The sequence below is a fragment of the Oncorhynchus mykiss genome, chromosome 28 (assembly GCF_013265735.2).
Source record: "Oncorhynchus mykiss isolate Arlee chromosome 28, USDA_OmykA_1.1, whole genome shotgun sequence".
Lineage (NCBI taxonomy): Eukaryota > Metazoa > Chordata > Actinopteri > Salmoniformes > Salmonidae > Oncorhynchus > Oncorhynchus mykiss.
This window is the reverse complement of record NC_048592.1, coordinates 21,969,661-21,989,588: the sequence shown is the minus strand read 5'-3', so window position 1 is coordinate 21,989,588 and position 19,928 is coordinate 21,969,661. Positions and strand designations below refer to the sequence as shown.

Here is a 19,928-nt window from a genome sequence, read left to right as displayed (position 1 = left end):
TGCGAGGCATTGGAAAACCTCCCTGGTCTTTGTGGTTGAATCTGTGTTTGAAATTCACTGCTCGACTCAGGGTCCTTACAGATAAATGTATGTGTGGGGTGTAGAGATAAGGTAGTTATTAAAAATTCACGTTAAACACTATTATTCCAAACAGAGTCCATCCATGCAACTTATTACAGTTGTTCCTCCATTAAAAGTTGTGTCATACTGTAGCACACCTTGTAGGCTGCTGGAGCATTCCGTGGCACGTCATTTAATTGTCAGCCATTTTTTCTGTTATTGCATGTTAGTGCTAGTATGACCACCAGAGGGCATCTTTGAGAAACATTTGATAGTCTTCCATTTTGGCATTACCAGATAATTTAAACCCTTTTTTGTAATAACATAGTATATGGCATTGATTTTAAGAAATTTGGCTTAATTAATTTGATCAATATTATGGTGTTTTTTTTTCCAATAAAAACAAAAAACGAAACCCTCAGGGTTATTATGGCGCTGTACAGCGTGACGGTCAGGAGTAGGCTACAGCAGGATTGGAGGATTCTAAGTTGTTTGCCTTCATCGGAAAACTTTGTTCCAATATTTCTGCAAATCAGTGATATTTATTCCCATAGTAATTCGTCATGGATCCATAACTAATTCAACATCTGCATGTTGAAAATAGTATTTTTATCATAATTCCTTACATAAGGGAGAGCAGTGTCTGTACTAGAGAATGTGAGCATGCAGGAGACTGGGGTTCAATTCCTCGATGGGGAGGAAAAGTACGCTGTCCTTGTAAATAAGAATTTGTTCTTAACTGATTCCATATGTGTTTTTTCATAGTTGTGATGGCTTCACTATTATTCTACAATGTAGAAAATAATACAAATAAAGCAAAATCCTGAATTTGTGTCCAAACTTTTAACTTGTACTTGCTTAATTAATTTGATTAATATTAAGGTGTTTCTATTACAAGAAAAACAAAAATCCCTCTGGGTTTCCATTAGGATGGAACGGAAAATATGGCACCGTATAACGTGACAGTCGGAAGTACATTACTGGGCTATTTAGCAAAATAATCCCTGTGTCTTGCAGGCAGGGCACGTGGAAGACCGGGGTTCAATTCCCCGATGGGGAGGAAGAAGTAGGCTGTCTTTGTAAATAAAAATGTGTTCTTAACTGACTTGCCTAGTTAAATAAAGGTTACACCAAGAGCATAACATTTCTGCACCCTAATTTTCTAATTCTAATCTAACCAATACCCAAACGGAGATAAAGTGAAAATAAAAATATTATTGATTTATCAAGACCAGTCCCCATGCTTGTCTCAGAGCAGCGCAAAATGGTGCTAAAATAGTTGCAGGCTATTGCTTCAAATCCTATTGCTTCTAACTTCAATATGCTCTTTAAAGAAATTAGACCTACACCACTTTTAACAGCACATTACTCAACACTAGTGAGACTCATTTCACCTATGGTAGGCCTACAGTATATCTAAAAATATTTTTTTCAATGACGTGTCTCTCTGCCATTTAGAGGTTTGGAGGATTCTAAATGAATATCTAAGGGGCATTTTCTGTTAGGATCTGTGAGAATATCTGAGAATATCTAAAGGACTTTTATATAATTCTAAATTCATTAATTATAATAATCTCTTTGTTTAAAAAGTAACAATATTTTGGAGATTTCGTTTTTATTTAACCTAGAGTGAGTGAGAGAAAGCCAATTCTTGAACATGGGATGTGACATTTTTACTCCTGAAGTTGTTTAGGCTTGCCATAACAAAGGTGTAGAATACTTATTGACTCAAGAAATTTCAGCTTTTCATTTCAAATTAATTTGTAATAACATAATTCCACTTCGACGTGGGGTATTGTGTGTAGGCCAGAGACACAACATCTAAATATAATACATTTTAAATCCAGACTATAACACATCTTAATGTGGAATTTCTGAATCACATGTTCAAGAAGCAGAGAGAAAGGCTCAGAAAGGCAGGCTACCTGGAGCTACTTGAAACTTGCTCCTATTCAATTAACGGGTGCCCTTTTACACCTCCCAGATAAAGTGTGTCTAATTAGCAACAGGAATCATTGCCCCTCTTACTGAGGCCCTTGCAGTGGCTGTCCATGTTTCTACTCCTGCTATACAGTGTCCATATTAGGACAGCCTCAGTCTCAGCAAGATTTGTTTAAATCTCCGCACGAGTTGCTGAGACTGAGGCTGTCCTAATATGCCACCTTACTCCTAGCTAACGACCTCCACAAGCCAATGAGATCATACCTACTCTACGGCAGGGGAGGGAGAAGAGGAGGGGAGAAAATGGTCTGGTTTAGTTTAGTTGGGGCTCTAAACTTATTTTTGAGACAAAAATTCTCTGTCAGCAGCAGGCCATTAATATCCCCAAGGGAGCAGAGCGGCAGAGTTTTATCCAGTCTGCACAGTGCTGGAGCTGCATGAACATTTTCAGAACACGTGGGCTGTTGCTCTGCCTCTGTAGAGTACAAAAACTTATTCCCAGAAAAAACAACAACCAGTACTTTTTTCTGGCTTTATTTTTGTCTTGTGTCTTGCAGTAAAAGTCTCCCTAGAATGAGGGGCAATTCCCCAATGTTTAATCAAACAGTGGCCTTTGCTAAACCTAATTTATTGACACTGTTTTGGGCTAAATGAATTTGTCTAAAGTGTCACAGGCCATTGGCTTTGCTACTCCAGTGCCAGCCTTGTTGTCTGATGTTGACACATAATCACTGGATGGGATGACCAAATTCACCAGACTTTATTGGGCTTTTTTTGCTCTTAATTTGCGTCTCATTAAATGTTTTTGCTTACGCTTTGTTTCACTGGCTGTTATGCTCTGATAAATAGTTCCAGTGTTGATGACCTCTTATGAGCATGAAGTTATTGGTTGACTCACTTTCTAAAAGACTTGACCAGTGAGAGATATGTTATTCACATAAGTTTTTATGTTTCTTCCAAATAACTAAAGCTTCAGCTCCACCTGAACCAGTGCATTGGGATGAACTTTATAATTGTTTCTTGAAGGAAACACATGTATTTTGTCTCAGTACAATGCATACAGGAGTAATAGTAATAATAATGAATTACTGCCCTTGCCATCTGTTTGTCTATTGAGACACCTCTACATTTGCATGTGGCAAAACTATAGAACATTAGAATGTTACAGAACGTCCTATTGTAAAGAGTGTTAACACGCCTCAGAGTGCAGGCATACTGTAATTAAAGAGAGGGAATGAGAGAGAGAGAGAGAGTCGAGAAAGAATTGACCGAGATCAGAGAGTGAGAGAGTGAGCGAGAAAGAAAAGAAACAAGAGAGAAGTGTAGGCATTGTGATGACTGAAAAAGCTTCTGAGATGTGCTCTCGGACGACATGAAAATGTTGAATCAGTGTCCATCACAATGAAAGGGGGATGAAAGGGAAAGGAAAGATAAACACTCTTTCAGGCATTGCAGTCATGTTGAGGAGACAGGAGGAGAGTGACAGTCTCTCCTGGAAGAGGCAGTCAGGTCAGTGTGGACATCCACATTGTAATTTTCTCTCGTCGGCACTACTGCAGTGTTGAGATGTCATTGCATCTCATGTAGAAAATCCTTCAGTCCTGAGGCTATCAGTGGTAGAACACGCTGTTGATTACTGAACTGTCATAGATCCCCCCCCCCCCCCTAAAAACACCTGAGGACAACAGGAGGAGGGAGATATGAAAATGAGAGAGATAGGAAAAGGAGTGCATGTATCAGCTATCTAGATGTGAGAGGAGGATAGGGTCTTGGGTAAAAAATATTCTGTTTGGAATGGCTAATTCTTTTCTTAGCGTGAATTTTGAGCAGATAAAACATTTTGCATTTATGGATGCTGGGTAAAGGACATGAGAATGCATGTTCAGAAGGGTGACTTCAACTAAGGTCCGCTAGAGGGGGGTCATCAGATTAGGAGAGACCATAATTGGGCAATATTTCCAATTTAAGTACAGTATATGGATTTTAAAAAATTGACCACCAGACATAATGATTTGACTCAATGGAACTGTTATGTGATAATCTGCTATTTGATTGGTCCCCTATAGCCATGGACGCTCCTCTGAACCTGACGGCTAGCGAGGTGAACCACCGCAGTGCCCTCATCTCCTGGCAACCGCCCATCGCAGACATCGACAACTACATGCTCACATACAAGTCAGTGGACGGCAACAGAAAGGTAAGTAGAATACAGTAGGTCTTATCTAACTTCATCAACAAGAGTTTCCAATCACTCTCACACAGACACACACTGAACTGTTACTGTATAATCAGGCCAAAGAAGCTCACATGAGGAATTGAGATGTAGGGCTGTGACAGTCATGGAATTTTGGATGACGGTAATTGGCTGGCCAAATGACCACCGTCACCATATATACTTTTTAAAACAGTTGACCATTTTACATTTCAGCTAGGATCAATAACCATACAAATTCCCGTCTGTCCCTGTTCATTCCACCCAAAACATTTTTGACTTATTTTATTTTCATGGGGGTTTTCATCCACATCTGTCAGTCATTTTTGCAATGTTTTTTTTTCTTTTACAAGGTTATACTGTAATTGTGCCAGCCCTATTGATATGAGCCAGAAGTGTTATGTGTAGTGTTCTCAAGCTGCCAAAATACTAGCCTGGTCCCGGATCTGTCTGTGCTCTTGTCTTCTCCATTGCTGTCATTGTCAAGTCAAACATTGGCATGAGAATGAATTAGTGACAAGGAGTTAGCATCATAGCCCAAACATACAGGCTACCAAAATACTGCCTTATTTTTGTCTATGAATTTCCAATCTAAATCACACACTGTAGCCTCCATGCTGTATCATCAAACCAAACGTGCTCACAGGAGATATGATTGATAATATATGAGCCGTAATGTGAGTGTTACCGGTAGCGTTTTGAAGCTACCAAAACAGTGGACATCCTGTATCTCCCAGACAAATTGCCTCTTAATACAGGCCCATGCAGCTCTACTCCACAGTGGATGCCCAGGCAATAGAGCCATTTAGATCTTTTAATTTGCCTCCTGGAACATTTTTCATTTTAATAAAATTCTTTGATGTAGCTGGGTAATAATAATAAAGTAGATTAACCGGTCTATTCTGATGCAATACCTCTATTAATGACTCACCAGGAACAATTCCCCTGATATTCTGCAGCAGATATCTCTCTCAACTAATTACATCATACAGACAGAGCCCAAGGATACGTCCCAAATGGCAACCTATTCCCATAGGGCTCTGGTCAAATGTAGAGCACTATAAAGGGAATAGAGTGCCATTTGGTACGAAGTCACAGAAAGAGCTCAAGACTGTACTGTACTCACTGTCTTCGTCTTTTCTATATCTTTCAACACACACACACACACACACACACACACACACACACACACACACACACACACACACACACACACACACATCTGTTAAGATGCATGTGTTTTACTATATTGACCTTTTTTGGTGCTTGTGTTTGTCCAGTGGGTGTCAGTCATGCACAGAGGAGTTGGTTTAAGTCACAGACTATGTTGTTTTACTCTGTTTGAGTTCATTTCTGTCCGCATAAATTATTCCCAACCTCCTCTCTCTGTTAATATAATGTTCATATTCACCACAGCAATCTGTTTTAGTTTGGTTATGAATCATATGTTGACCTTCCAGATCAGAGCAATACTAGATTCTATACAGTAATTAGGCAACCTCTATTGTAAATGATTCCTTGTACATGATCAACAATTCCAAACATGCAAATATTTTATATTAGTAACAAGTCTTTCTAACAAAAAATAATAATCTTTACAAAAAAACGACAGCGAAACAGTGTAAGGTCCATTGTGAGAGAAACATCAATTAAAGAGCGGCTTTAACTGCATAATTCATCCAACAAATTGCCTTAAAATGTGTGACTTTTTACAAAATGGCTGAATATTTCATCCAGTTCTTCATAGATATTTCATGTGGCTCAAAGCCCCATTAAATTCAGTTCACTCTGCTGTCACGGCAGGCTCCTAGAGAGCTTATCAAAGAGATCTCTTTTTCATCTGCCAGAAAAAGATCTCTGAGAGAAACATGATGCCATCAGAAGATCCGCTTGATAAAAGTTGGTTTGTCAAAAGCAACGAAAGGGAATTGAGCCATCTTGAGATTTAGACAGAAATATAAATTCTTCTTCTTCTTGGCAGCTCCTTATAGCACCAGTGTCTGATAAGGTCCTTTCCTCTCCTCAATCTGTGATTTAAGTTGTCCTTTTTAACTCTAAGAAAAACACAGGACAGAGTTGTATAAGGACCAACAACACTGAATAATGAATTCAACATGTAAATGAGCCTCACCTACAATTTTTCATTTCTGTAGATGTGCCTGGGTGCTTTTGTTGTTTGTTGGTACAGTAGGAGTCAGACAGTGTCCCCCCTTTGGGCTACTGTCTGCTGTACAATTGTTAGGATTGTATCTAGATAAAACAGTTTGCTGTACCGTATCCACTCATAGTTCCGGTTCCCTGGTGTGTGTGTGTGTGTGTGGTACTACAGGAGCTGATCCTGGATGCCGAGGACACTTGGATCCGTCTGGAGGGGCTGGCAGATACCACAGAATACACTGTGAGGTTGCAGGCTGCCAGGGGATTAGAGACCAGCGGAATCGTCTCTACTGCCTTCACAACAGGTAAACACACACACGCATGCAAGCACACAGATATACACACACATTTACCATTTCTCCCCATATCCACAATCTCTATCTAAAGTCCAATCCCATATTCAATAAGCATCTCAGAGTAGGATAGCTAATCTAGGATCAGATCTCCCCTGTCTATATAATCGTATTCACTATGATCCTGTATCAGCAGTCCTATATAAGCAGTCCTACTATTACGCACTTTATGAATACAGCCCAGTCCTGGTGATTCTCCATTGTGTTGAGCTGATCTCATGTGCTCTGTTCTCCTCCTCTCCAGGAAACCGTCTGTTTGCCACCCCCCAGAACTGTGCCCAGCATCTGTTGAACGGGGAGTCCCTCAATGGCGTCTACACCATCTACATCAACAGAGACGCCAATCAGGGAGTGCAGGTCTACTGTGATATGACCACAGATGAAGGAGGCTGGATCGTAAGTGTCTCATAGCAAGATATATACCTTGCAGACAAAAACTCAACAACACCCAACACTTCAGTGCAAAGGGTGCCATTTGGGACTGTACTTTATCAAAATGTTGGTAGAATAAAGTTTTGTCACCTGGTCTTATCTTTATCTGTATCTGTGTTTCAGGTGTTCCAACGTCGTCAGAACGGCCTGACAGACTTCTCCAGAAAGTGGAGTGACTACAGGGTCGGCTTTGGAAACCTAGAGGATGAATTCTGGCTCGGTAAGACTGTTTTCTAGATGACTCATCTCAACCCCATAACACTTTTCCAGAGGTACTTTATATCTAGCTCTCTAGAGAAGTACCCCCACTCCTGGGATAGAGAATGTAGTTTGAATTGCACACTACTAAAATACATGCTCCAGTACTTTGGCGACTAAAAGTATTTTTTAACTTCTTATGGAGGTGGTCCCTGTACAGGGACCGCTCAGCGGAAATTTCAGAGCGCCACCTATAGTACTTTACTTAGTACTCGATAAATCTCAAACTTTCATAAAAATACACATGCAAGGTACTGAATTAAAGCTAGTCAGATTCTAGCCACCAAGTCAGATTTGTAAAATGCTTTTCGGCGAAAGCATGAGAAGCTATTATCTGATAGCATGCACCCCCCAAAATACCAGCACGACACGTAAACAACAGATTTTGCGGTAGCCAGCGCTACCCAAAACGCAGAAATAAAATATAAAACATTCATTACCTTGGACGAGCTTCTTTGTTGGCACTCCTATATGTCCCATAAACATCACAATTGGGTCTTTTTCCCGATCAAATCCGTCATTGTATACCCAAAATGTCATTTGCTGAAGGCCAGTCTGATGCTGCAAAAAGTCCATTTACAATACGCAACGTCACTTTTTAAAATTACAAAAGTCGCCTATAAACTTTTACAAATCACTTCAAACGACGTTTCTAAACCAACTTTAGATATTAATAAACGTTAATGATGTATCAAATTGATCACGGGGCGATCTGTATTCGATAGCAGCAAGTCTGGAAATCATCGTCCATTTTTTCAGTTTCACAACATACTGTGGTGCGCCTCAAGAAAGGAGGGGTCTATTCGTGTTGTAACCAAGGATAAATGATTCAGATATTGATAGCAATGGTGACATCGTGTGGAAGCTGTAGGCCTTTACAGGGGATTCGCATATATTTTCTCTCATCTAAAAACAATTCATTGAATGGCGGACGAATATTTTTGTATTTGTTTTTGGTAAACAGTTTTACCAGGGATTTTTACTCCTAAACACGTTCTGTTATAGCCACAGACCCGATTTAACCAGTTTTAGAAACTTCAGAGTGTTTTCTATCCACACATACTTATCATATGCATATACTATATTCCTGGCATGAGTAGCAGGACTTTGAAATGTTGCGCGATTTTTAACAAAAAGCTGCGAAAATTCGCATCATCCATAACATACTTTGGGCTGGATGTGTCAATGTGTAGTTCATGCATAAGCTATGGAAATAATTACTGTCTCACCTCAATTTGCCACGAAATCCATAGTTTGAAAGCGACTGTTTTCCTGAAGTTGGGCCTTACCATTTAATTTTTTACATTTTATTTCACCTTAATATAACCAGGTAGGCCAGTTGATAACAAGTTCTCATTTACAACTGCGACCTGGCCAAGATAATGCAAAGCAGTGTGACAAAAACAACAACACAGAGTTACTCATAAACAAACGTACAGTCAAAAACACAAAATAAAATAACATTTTCAAAATCTATGTACAGTGTGTGCAAATGTAGAAGAATAGGGAGGTAGGCAATAAATAGGCCACAGAGGTGAAAATAATTACAATTTAGCATTAATACTGGAGTGATAGATGTGCAGATAATGATGTGAAAGTAGAGATACTGGGGTGCAAAAGAGCAAGAGGATAAGTAATAATATGGGGATGAGGTAGTCGAGTGTGCTATTCACAGATTGGCTGTGTACAGGTACAGTGATCGGTAAGCTGCTCTGACAGCTGATGCTTAAAGTTAGAGAGGGAGATTTAAGACTCCAGCTTCAGAGATTTTTGCAATTCGTTCCAGTCATTGGAAGCAGAGAACTGGAAGGAAAGGCGACCAAAGTAAGTGCTGAATTTGGGGATAACCAGTGCAATATACCTGCTGGAGCGCGTGCTACGGGTGGGTGTTGCTATGGTGACCCGTGAACTGAGATAAGGCGGGGCTTTACAAAGACTTAGATGACCTGGAGCCAGTGCGTTTGGCGACGAATATGAAGCGAGGGCCAGCCAACGGGAGCATACAGGTCGCAGTGGTGGGTAGTATATGGGGCTTTGGTACATAAAACGGATGGCACTGTGATAGACTACATCCAGTTAGCTAGAGTAGAGTGTTGGGGGCTATTTTGTAAATGACATCACCGAAGTCAAGGATCGGTAGGATAGTCAATTTTATGAGGGTATGTTTGGCGGCATGAGTGAAGGAGGCTTTGTTGCGAAATAGGAAGCCAATTCTAGACTTAATTTTGGTTTGGAGATGCTTATTGTGAGTCTGGATGGAGAGTTTAGAGTCTAACCAGACATCTATGTATTTGTAGTTGTTCACATATTCTAGGTCAGAACCGTCCAGAGTAGTGATGCTAGTAGGGCGGGAGGGTGCGGGCAGCAATCGGTTGTAGAGCATGCTCTTAATTTTACTAGCGTTTAAAAGCAGTTGGAGGCCATGGAAGGAGTGTTGCATGGCAATGAAGCTCGTTTGGAGGTTTGTTAGCAAAGTGTCCAAAGAAGTTCCAGATGTATACAGAATGGTGTCGTCTGCGTAGGGGTGGATCAGAGAATCACCAGCAGCAAGAGTGACATCATTGATATACTGTATACAGTGAAAAGAATCGGCCCAAAAATTGAACCGTGTGGCACCCCCATAGAGACTGCCAGAGGTCCGGACAACAGGCCCTCCGATTTGACACTGAACTCTATCTGAGAAGTACTTGGTGAAACAGGCGAGGCAGTCATTTGAGAAGCCATGGCTATTGAGTCTACAGATAAGAATACGTCGCAAATTTTCCCACATTCCCCCCACATGGGCCAGCCCCCTAGCAATTTGAGTTGTAGCCAATGAGCTTTAGCACTTGGCATTTGAGTGACAGCTAGCAAGAGGTCTGCCCAGCATTATCCAATAAGGTTGCAGGGTGGGCCCAACAGCTCAGTGGACACAGCAGAGAGAGAGGTAGAGAGCATTGACGTGGTGCACGTAGTACGCAGTTTTCAGGGGACCACTTTTGGCTCGGGTGTACTACTTTCAGAACTACAGGCTAAAACGTACAAAAAGTACAGAAGAAACTCTTTAAAATAGGAATAGGAGGCCCTTGTGTTTGTGTTGCAGTCTGCTTCTGCTTATCTCTCCCAGAGCAGGGTTAACAGTTGACCTCATTTACACATTTGTTTGTAGTCTCTCTCTATCTCTCTTTCTCTCTCCTCTCTCCTCTCTCCTCTCTCCTCTCTCCTCTCTCCTCCATCCTCTCTCCTCTCTCCTCTCTCCTCTCTCCTCTCTCCTCTTTCCTCTCTCTCTGTCTCTGTCTCTGTCTCTCTCTCTCTCTGTCTCTCTCTCTCCCCCTCTCTCTCTCTCTCTCTCTCTCTCTCTCTCTCTCTCCCCTCTCTCTCTCTCTCTCTCGCTCTCTCTGTTTCTCTCCCCCCCCCTCTCTCTCTCTCTCTCTCCTTTATTTTATTACTTCACAACACTAGTTCTGTGATTTATTAATGGATGTATTCGCTCTCATTTCTCACTGCATGGTAATTGTTTTTCATAAATTCTCTGATTCTGAAACAAAACAAAAGGCTCGCTCCTTTGATGCACTGTGAAACATTTCTGCAAATCTCATTATAATAGCCATAATTATATTCATTAGAAAAGCTGTTTCTTCATGGGCCAGTTTTCATGTTATTGTTTTGGAAATAGATAAAAGATTGTACCCATGAATACTTCATAATAGAGATCCCAACCTTGAGAAATACTTTTGGTACTTTTAATTAGAAAAATAGAATGACAAGACAGTACACTTTCAGAACCCAAATCTGTCTGTTTGATAAAAGGATTGTTAATTAATTAAACCTTTAGAACATTACAGAGTCTTGATGACCCTGCATTTACGTTGGAGCGTTCATTCATGCCTCTTTCTATATCAGCAAATGCCACTAAGCCCCTACCCAGGCTGTACCACGTGTACTAGTGACACACCGATCCTGGTAAACGACTATGATTCATGACTCATTCCTGATTGGTAAAAGCACTTCTCATCCAGTAAATATTCCTTATGACTTCATTGGTTTAATTCCCCTGACTCAGTTCTGTGTTCACTCCTGCTGGCAGACCCATGCTGCGCCCCAAATGGCTGATCAGGGGTGCATTCATTCTGCCGATTCTGTTAAAAAAAAGTTTCTTAAACGGTAGTAAACAGAACAAAACTGGGATAAACATACCTGAATTTGTCCAGTAGAAACTCTCGCGTGCAACTATTGGACTAATGATTACACCCTATATCAGCTAGATGCAAGCAAGAGTGTGAAAGGCGTTAATGAATGTCACTGTCTGTCCATGTGTCGCCGCAAATTTGTCTCTCGACCTGTGTGCACCTACATTGTAAACATTCATTCATAGGCTAGGTAGTAGCAAGCTCATGATGGGTATAGCGAACAATTTGAGCATCATGTAGTAGCCTAAACCTATCACTGTTACTTTGAACTGGGTGAATGGAATATGAATGAGAGTCATCCAATATGCTGTCATAGAAGTCAGGCCCTCAAAAAATCCTCTTCCCTCATCTTAAACGGCATTGTCCGCCACTGGTATAGATAGATATGACCATGAGAGGAGAATAGTGGTGCTCCCGGAGGACAGCATAGTGGAGCTTCAGATGACGTAAGCACACAGCACCTGACCTTATCTACAACATCCTGCAGTACAGGGAGACACAATAACATTTGGTTTAACTACCCTGATATGGAAGAGCTCTATCTAATGGGACACTTAAGATTACGATTTGCTCACATGGAAGAAACGGGAATTAGCGGATGATATTATCAGAGGCCGTTTTTTTTTTTTTTAAAGCTCATTTTTATTACAGTTGGGGGCGCTATCCATTAATCGGACTCATTGACCTGACCCTGGCCAAATATATTGTAATATAAAGAAATTGATGCAGTTGTGCAATATGCAATTATTATTGCACTTTTTAATTTGACCCCTCATTTCTGTGGAAGTAAGTAAGATGGGTAATAAAATGATAAGAGATGTTAATTTAGGAGATAAAATTTGAACAGAATACAGCCTCTGAGTGCATTTTTAATCCTGCTGGCAATTTGTAATGAAAAACTAAGCTATCTAAACGCTGAATAGCAGATGATCCTGCATTCTGCGATGGCAAATCTGAGTTCACTCAATGTTTAACACATCTTATTACAGCAATTGCTTTTCCCCTGTCACCACCAAGTGCCTTCATTGCTTTCTAATGCCGACTGTATCTTTTGCTGACATATCGAAGACCAAGCCCAGTTTTGCTCTGGTTCAGCCCAATGCTTATCATCGGAAGCTTGACAGCTTCAAAAAACTGCCATCTGCTATCATGAGGCATCTACAACATCATATGATTTTCAGCTTGAGGTTAAACAGGAAACATCCATGCCAAGCAGGAAGGTTTGTTATCTTGGGAAAGATAGGTATAATCTCGCTGGTCCTTATCATCACAGCCTGGCTAGGCTCTGGGCTGGCAGTAGCAGCAAGGCCAAATCCGCCACAGACTGTTGACTGGAAGATATGGACACTTTTCACCATCTGACCACTTCCTGTTATCTCTACATGTCATTTGCTGTGTGCATCAGTTTTAACCATGTCAAGGTGCAGGTAGAAGTTAATTTTAGACTTGAGTAAGTGACCGTTATCATTTGAAATGAGCAATGATTTTATATACATACAGTACTAGTCAAAAGTTTGGACACACCTACTCCAATGTTTTTTCTTTGTTTTTACTATTTTCTACATTGTAGAACGATAGTGTAAATCAAATCAAATTTATTTATATAGCCCTTCGTACATCAGCTGATATCTCAAAGTGCTGTACAGAAACCCAGCCTAAAACCCCAAACAGCAAGCAATGCAGGTGTAGAAGCACAGTGGCTAGGAAAAACTCCCTAGAAAGGCCAAAACCTAGGAAGAAACCTAGAGAGGAACCAGGCTATGTGGGGTGGCCAGTCCTCTTCTGGCTGTGCCGGGTGGAGATTATAACAGAACATGGCCAAGATGTTCAAATGTTCATAAATGACCAGCATGGTCCAATAATAATAAGGCAGAACCGTTGAAACTGGAGCAGCAGCACGGCCAGGTGGACTGGGGACAGCAAGGAGTCATCATGTCAGGTAGTCCTGAGGCATGGTCCTAGGGCTCAGGTCCTCCGAGAGAGAGAAAGAAAGAGAGAAAGAGAGAATTAGAGAGAACACTTAAATTCACACAGGACACCGAATAGGACAGGAGAAGTACTCCAGATATAACAAACGGACTCTAGCCCCCCCAACACATAAACTACTGCAGCATAAATACCGGAGGCTGAGACAGGAGGGGTCAGGAGACACTGTGGCCCCATCCGAGGACACCCCCGGACAGGGCCAAACAGGAAGGATATAACCCCACACACTTTGCCAAAGCACAGCCCCCACACCACTAGAGGGATATCTTCAACCGCCAACTTACCATCATGAGACAAGGCCGAGTATAGCCCACAAAGATCTCCACCACGGCACAACCCAAGGGTGGGGCGCCAACCCAGACAGGAAGATCACATCAGTGACTCAACCCACTCAAGTGACGCACCCCTCCCAGGGATGGTATGAAAGAGCCCCAGTAAGCCAGTGACTCAGCCCCTGTAATAGGGTTAGAGGCAGAGAATCCCAGTGGAAAGAGGGGAACCGGCCAGGCAGAGATAGCAAGGGCTAGACCCTTTCCGTTCACCTTCCCACTCCTGGGCCAGACTACACTCAATCATAATGTAGAGTGTAGACATCAAAACTATGAAATAACACATATGGAATCATGTAGTAACCAAAAAGTGTTAAACAAATTAAAATGTATTTTATATGAGCCACTCTTTGCCTTGATGACAGCTTTACACACTCTTGGCATACTCTCAACCAGCTTCATGAGGTAGTCACCTGGAATGCATTTCAATTAACAGGTGTGCCTTGTTAAAAGTTAATTTGTGGAATTTCTTTCCTTCTTAATGCGTTTGAGCCAATCAGTTGTACAAGGTAGGGGTGATATACAGAAGATAGCCCTATTTGGTAAAAGGCCAAGTCCATATTATGGAAAGAACAGCTCAAATAAGCAACGAGAAATAACAGGCCATCATTATTTCAAGACATAAAGGTCAGTCAATCCGGAAAATGAAAAGAACTTTGAAAGTTTCTTCAAGTGCAGTCGCAAGCGCTATGGTGAAACTGTCTCTCATAAAAACCGCCACAGGAAAGGAAGACCCAGAGTTACCTCTGCTGCAGAGGATAAGTTAATCAGAGTTACCTGCCTCAGAAATTGCAGCCCAAATATGTGTTTCACAGAGTTCAAGCAACAGACACATCTCAACATCAACTGTTCAGAGGAGACTGTGAAACAGGCCTTCATGGCCGAATCGCTGCAAAGAAACCACTACTAAAGGACACCAATAAGAAGAGGAGACTTGCCTGGGCTAAGTAACACGAGCAATGGACATTAGACAGGCAGAAATCTGTCCTTTGGTCTGATGAGTCCAAATTTTAGATTTTTGGTTCCAACCACCATGTATTTGTGAGAAGCAGAGTAGGTGAACGGATGATCTCTGCATGTGTGGTTCCTACCTTGAAGCATGGAGGAGGAGGTGTGTTGGTGTAGGGGTGCTTTGCTGGTGACACTGGGAAATCTATTAAGAATTCAAGGCATTCTTAACCAGCATTCTGCAGTGATACGCCATCCCATCTGGTTTCCGCTTAGTGTGACTATCATTTGTTTTTCAACAGGACAATGACCCAACACACATCCAGGCTGTGTAAGGGCTATTTGACCAAGAAGAAGAGTGATGGAGTGCTGCATCAGATGATCTGTCCTCCACAATCACGCGACCTCAACCCAATTGAGATGGTTTGGGATGAATTGGACCGCAGAGTGAAGGAAAAGCAGCCAAAAAAAGTGCTCAGCATATGTGGGAACTCCTTCAAGACAGTTGGAAAAGCATTCCAGGTGAAGCTGGTTGAGAGAATGTCAAGAGTGTGCAAAGCTGTCTTCATGGCAAAGAGTGGTTTCTTTGAATAATTACTACATGATTCCACATGTGTTATTTAATAGTGTTGATGTCTTTACTTTTATTCTATAATGTAGAAAAACGTAAATATAAAGAATAACCCTTGAATGAGTAGGTGTGCCCAAACTTTTGACTTGTCCTATATATATATATATAGGACAAGTATATATATATATATATAATAACTCGGAAAGTATTGAGACTAATTTCCTTTTTCCACATTTTGTTAGGTTACAGCCTTATTGTAAAATGTTTGAAATAGTTTTTTCCCCCTCGTCAATCTACACACAATACCCCATAATGCTGAAGCAAAAATCTGTTTATAAAATATAATATCACAATTACATAATTATTCAGACCCTTTACTCAGTACTTTGTTGAATTACCTTCTGCAGCGATTACAGCTTCGAGTCGTCTTGGGTATGACACTACATGCTTAGCACACCTGTATTTGGGGAGTTTTTCCCTTCTCTGCATATCCTCTGAAGCTCTGTCAGGTTGGATGGGGAGCTTCTCTGCACAGCTATTTTCAGGTCTCTCCAAAGATGTTGGATTGGGTTCAAGTCCAGGCTCTGCTGGGTCACTCAAGGAAATTCAGACTTGTCCCGAAGCCATTCCTTCGTTGTCTTAGCTGTGTGCTTAGGATCATTGTCCTTTTGGAAGGTGAACCTTTGCCTCAGTCTGAGGTCCTGAGCGTTCTGGAGCAGGTTTTCATCAAGGATCTCTTTCTATTTTAATCAGTTCATCTTTCCCTCGATCCTGATTAGTCTCCGAGTCCCTGCAGCTGAAAAGCATCCCCACAGCATGATGCTGCCAACACCATGCTTCACCGTAGGGATGGTGCCAGCTTTCCTCCAGATGTGACGATTGGCAATAAGGCCATAGAGTTCAATCTTGGTTTCATCGGACCAGAGAATCTTGCTTCTCATGCACTGAGAGTCTTTTAGATGCCTTTTGGCGAACTCCAAGCGGGCTGTCATGTACCTTTTACTGAGGAGTGGCTTCCATCTGGCCACTACCATAATGGCCTGATTGGTGGAGAGCTGCAGATATGGTTGAACTTCTGGAACATTCCCCCATCTCCACAGAGGAACTCTAGAGCTCTGTCAGAGTGACTGAGGTTTTTGGTCACCTCCCTGACCAAGGCCCTTCTCCCTGGATTTGTTCAGTTTGGCCGGGAAACCAGCTCTAGGAAGAGACTTCTTTAATTTAAGAATGATGGAGGCCACTGTGCTCTTGGGGACCTTCCATGCTGCATAAATGTTTTGGTACCCTTCCCCAGATCTGTGCCTGGACACAATCCTGTGTCGGAGCTCTAAGGACAATTCCTTCAACCTCATGGCCTGTCAACTGGGGGACCTTATATAGACAGGCGGTGTGCCTTTCAAATCATGTCCAATCAATTGAATTTACCACAGATGGACTCCAATCAAGTTTTAGAAACATCTCAAGGATGATCAATGGAAACAGGATGCACCTGAGCTCAATTTCGAGTCTCATAGCAAAGGTTCTGAATGCTTATATAATAAAGGTATTTCTTTTTTTCTTTTTTCTAAAAACCTGTTTCCACTTTGTCATTTTGGGGTATTGTGTGTAGATGTATGAGGAAAACTTTTATTCAATTAATTTTAGAATTAGGCTGTAATGTAACAAAATGTGGAAAAAGTCAAGGGGTCTGAATACTTTCCAAATGCATCATATATACTACATGAACAAAAGTATGTGGACACCTGCTTGTCGAACATCTCATTCCAAAATCATGGGCATTAATACGCAGTTGGTCTCCCCTTTGCTGATATAACAACCTCCACTCTTGTTGGAAGGCTTTCCACTAGATGTTTGAACATTGCCGCGGGGACTTGCTTCCATTCAGCCACAAGAGCATTCGTGAGGTCGGCACCGATATTAGCCGATTAGGCCTGGCTCACAGTCGGCGTTCCAATACATCCCAAAGGTCTTCCATGGGGCTGAGGTCATGCTGAAACAGGAAAGGGCCTTCCACAAACTTTTGCCACAGAGTTGGAAGTACAGAATAGTCTACAATGTCATTGCATGCTGTTGCGTTAGGATTTCCCATCACTGGAACTAAAGGACCTAGCCCAAACCAAGAAAAACAGTCCCAGACCATTATTCCTCCTCCGCCAAACTTTACAGTTGCCACTATGCATTGGGGCCGGTAGCAAACTCTTGGTATCCGCCAAACCCAGATTTGTCCGTCGGACAACCAGATGGTGAAGCGTGATTCATCACTCCAGAGTCCAATGGCGGCGAGCTATACACCACTCCAGCTGATGCTTGGCATTGTGCATGGTGATCTTAGGCTTGTGTGCGCCTGCTCGGCCATGGAAACCCATTTCTCGAAGCTCCTGAGTTTGGAACTCAGTTGTGAGTACATTATGCACTTCAGCACACGGCGGTCCCGTTCTGTGAGCTTGTGTGGCCTATCACTTCGCGACTGAGCTGTTCATAGACATTTTCACTTCACAATAAAAGCACTTACAGTTGACCGGGGCAGCTCTAACAGGGCAGAAATTTGACGAACTGCCTTGTTGGAAAGTCAGTGCCTCATTGAATGTAACTGAGCTCTTCAATACTGGCCGTTCTACTACCAATGTTTGTCTATGGATATTGCATGGCTGTGTGCTCGATTTTATACACCTGTTAGCAACAGTATGGCTGAAAAAGACAAATCCACTAATTTGAAGGGGTGTCCACATACTTTTGAATATATAGTGTGTACCAGTCAAATGTTTGGACACTTATTCATTCAAGGGTTTTTCTTTATTTTACTATTTTATAGTATAATAGTATAATAGTGAAGACCCCAGTGTGACGGAAAAGCCGCAAACAGGTGCTCAGTGTATGTGGGAACTCCTTCAAGACTGTTGGAAAAGCATTCCAGGTGAAGCTGGTTGAGAGAATGCCAAGAGTGTGCAAATCTGTCATCAAGGCAAAGGGTTGCTACTTTGAAGAATCTCAAATATAAAATGTATTTTGATTTGTTTAACACTTTTTTGCTTACTACATGATTCCATATGTGTTATTTCATATTTCATAGTTTTGAAATAACACATACACACATACACACATACACACACTAAGGATATTGCACGGCTGTGTGCTCGATTTTATACACCTGATGTCTTCTACAATGTAGAAAATAGTACAAATAAAGAAAGAACCTTGAATGAGTAGGTGTGTCCAAACCTTTGACTGGTGTGTATGTCTAATATTTGTGTGTATTTATTGTCTCTTCTTCTTCTTCAGGTTTGGACAACATACAGAAGCTCTCAGCTCAAGGTCGCTATGAGCTCCGGATCGACATGAAGGATGGCCAGGAGTCTGTCTACGCCAGCTATGACAAGTTCGCCATTGGAGACGTCAGGAATCTGTACAAACTCAGGATAGGAGAGTACAATGGCACAGCTGGTGAGCGCTTATGTACACTCTATTCTATGTGGTGCTGATTTTACACACCTGTTAGCAACCAATCAACTGATCTATTAAACATATACAACCTCTAACAGCCAAGACATTTTTGTTTATTTTACCAGGCAAGTCAGTTAAGAACAAATTCTTATTTACAATGACGGCCTAGGAACAGTAGGTTAACTGCCTTGTTCAGGGGCAGAACGACAGATTTTTACCTTGTCATCTCGGGGATTTGATCTAGCAACCTTTTGGTTACTGGCCCAACGATCTAACCACTAGGCTACCTGCCGCCCTACTGAACAATAAAAGCCTTTTTCCTCCATCTTCTTTATGGTTTCTTGATGAAATGTATTGTACTTATTTTATCCCCCATCCCTCAACACTTGGCTCTAGCCCTGTAGTATTATACGCTTCAGACTGCCAGTGTACCCATGTCATTTGCTGGTTCCGTCAGTTCAATTCATTTTTATTCCCTGTCACAGGGGACTCGCTGAGCTATCACCAAGGCCGTCCCTTCTCCACCAAGGACAGAGACAATGACATCGCCGTGACCAACTGTGCTCTGTCCTACAAAGGAGCCTGGTGGTACAAAAATTGCCATCGGGCCAACCTGAACGGGAAATACGGCGAGTCGAGACACAGTCAGGTTGGTGTCCCTGTTATCATCCGCACTGGGACTGAGCAGTGGGACTGAACAGCTGCATCAGCTTACCACTGTGATGACTGGAATTAAAGGCCACACTCTGTGAGATTCCCAGTCATTTCCATTAACGACGTAAAGAAAACTTTAAATCTCTTACTGCTTTCCCAACAGTGTGATATTTGTTTCAAGTAAGAGTCTTGTAAAGAGCTTTTGATGAGACTACTACAGAAGCCTTGCAACATTACACAGATTAGCAGTTTCCAATATAACCTTTTGATGACATGAAATGATCTCAGACATAAAAAGAGGAACTAGCTACAGGTAACTACCAAAATAAAGGAAACACCAACATAAAGTGTCTTAACAGGGCATTGGGCTACCACGAGCTGCCAGAACAGCTTCAATGTGCTTTGGCATAGATTCTA

The 19,928-nt window shown here is 41.7% G+C and overlaps 1 protein-coding gene across 3 annotated transcripts in view; it reads left to right on the top strand.

Moving 5' to 3' along the window:
* The window catches only part of tnr (tenascin R (restrictin, janusin)), a 159,007-nt gene that overhangs the window by 135,713 nt on the left and 3,366 nt on the right, over positions 1-19,928 (top strand). For all 3 annotated transcript variants that reach the window (XM_021589506.2, XM_021589507.2, XM_021589505.2), the window contains 6 exons: positions 4,068-4,198; positions 6,543-6,675; positions 6,968-7,119; positions 7,279-7,375; positions 18,696-18,857; positions 19,343-19,506. In XM_021589506.2, the coding sequence (XP_021445181.2) occupies positions 4,068-4,198; positions 6,543-6,675; positions 6,968-7,119; positions 7,279-7,375; positions 18,696-18,857; positions 19,343-19,506 (839 nt within the window). The remainder of the gene's footprint in view (positions 1-4,067; positions 4,199-6,542; positions 6,676-6,967; positions 7,120-7,278; positions 7,376-18,695; positions 18,858-19,342; positions 19,507-19,928) is intronic.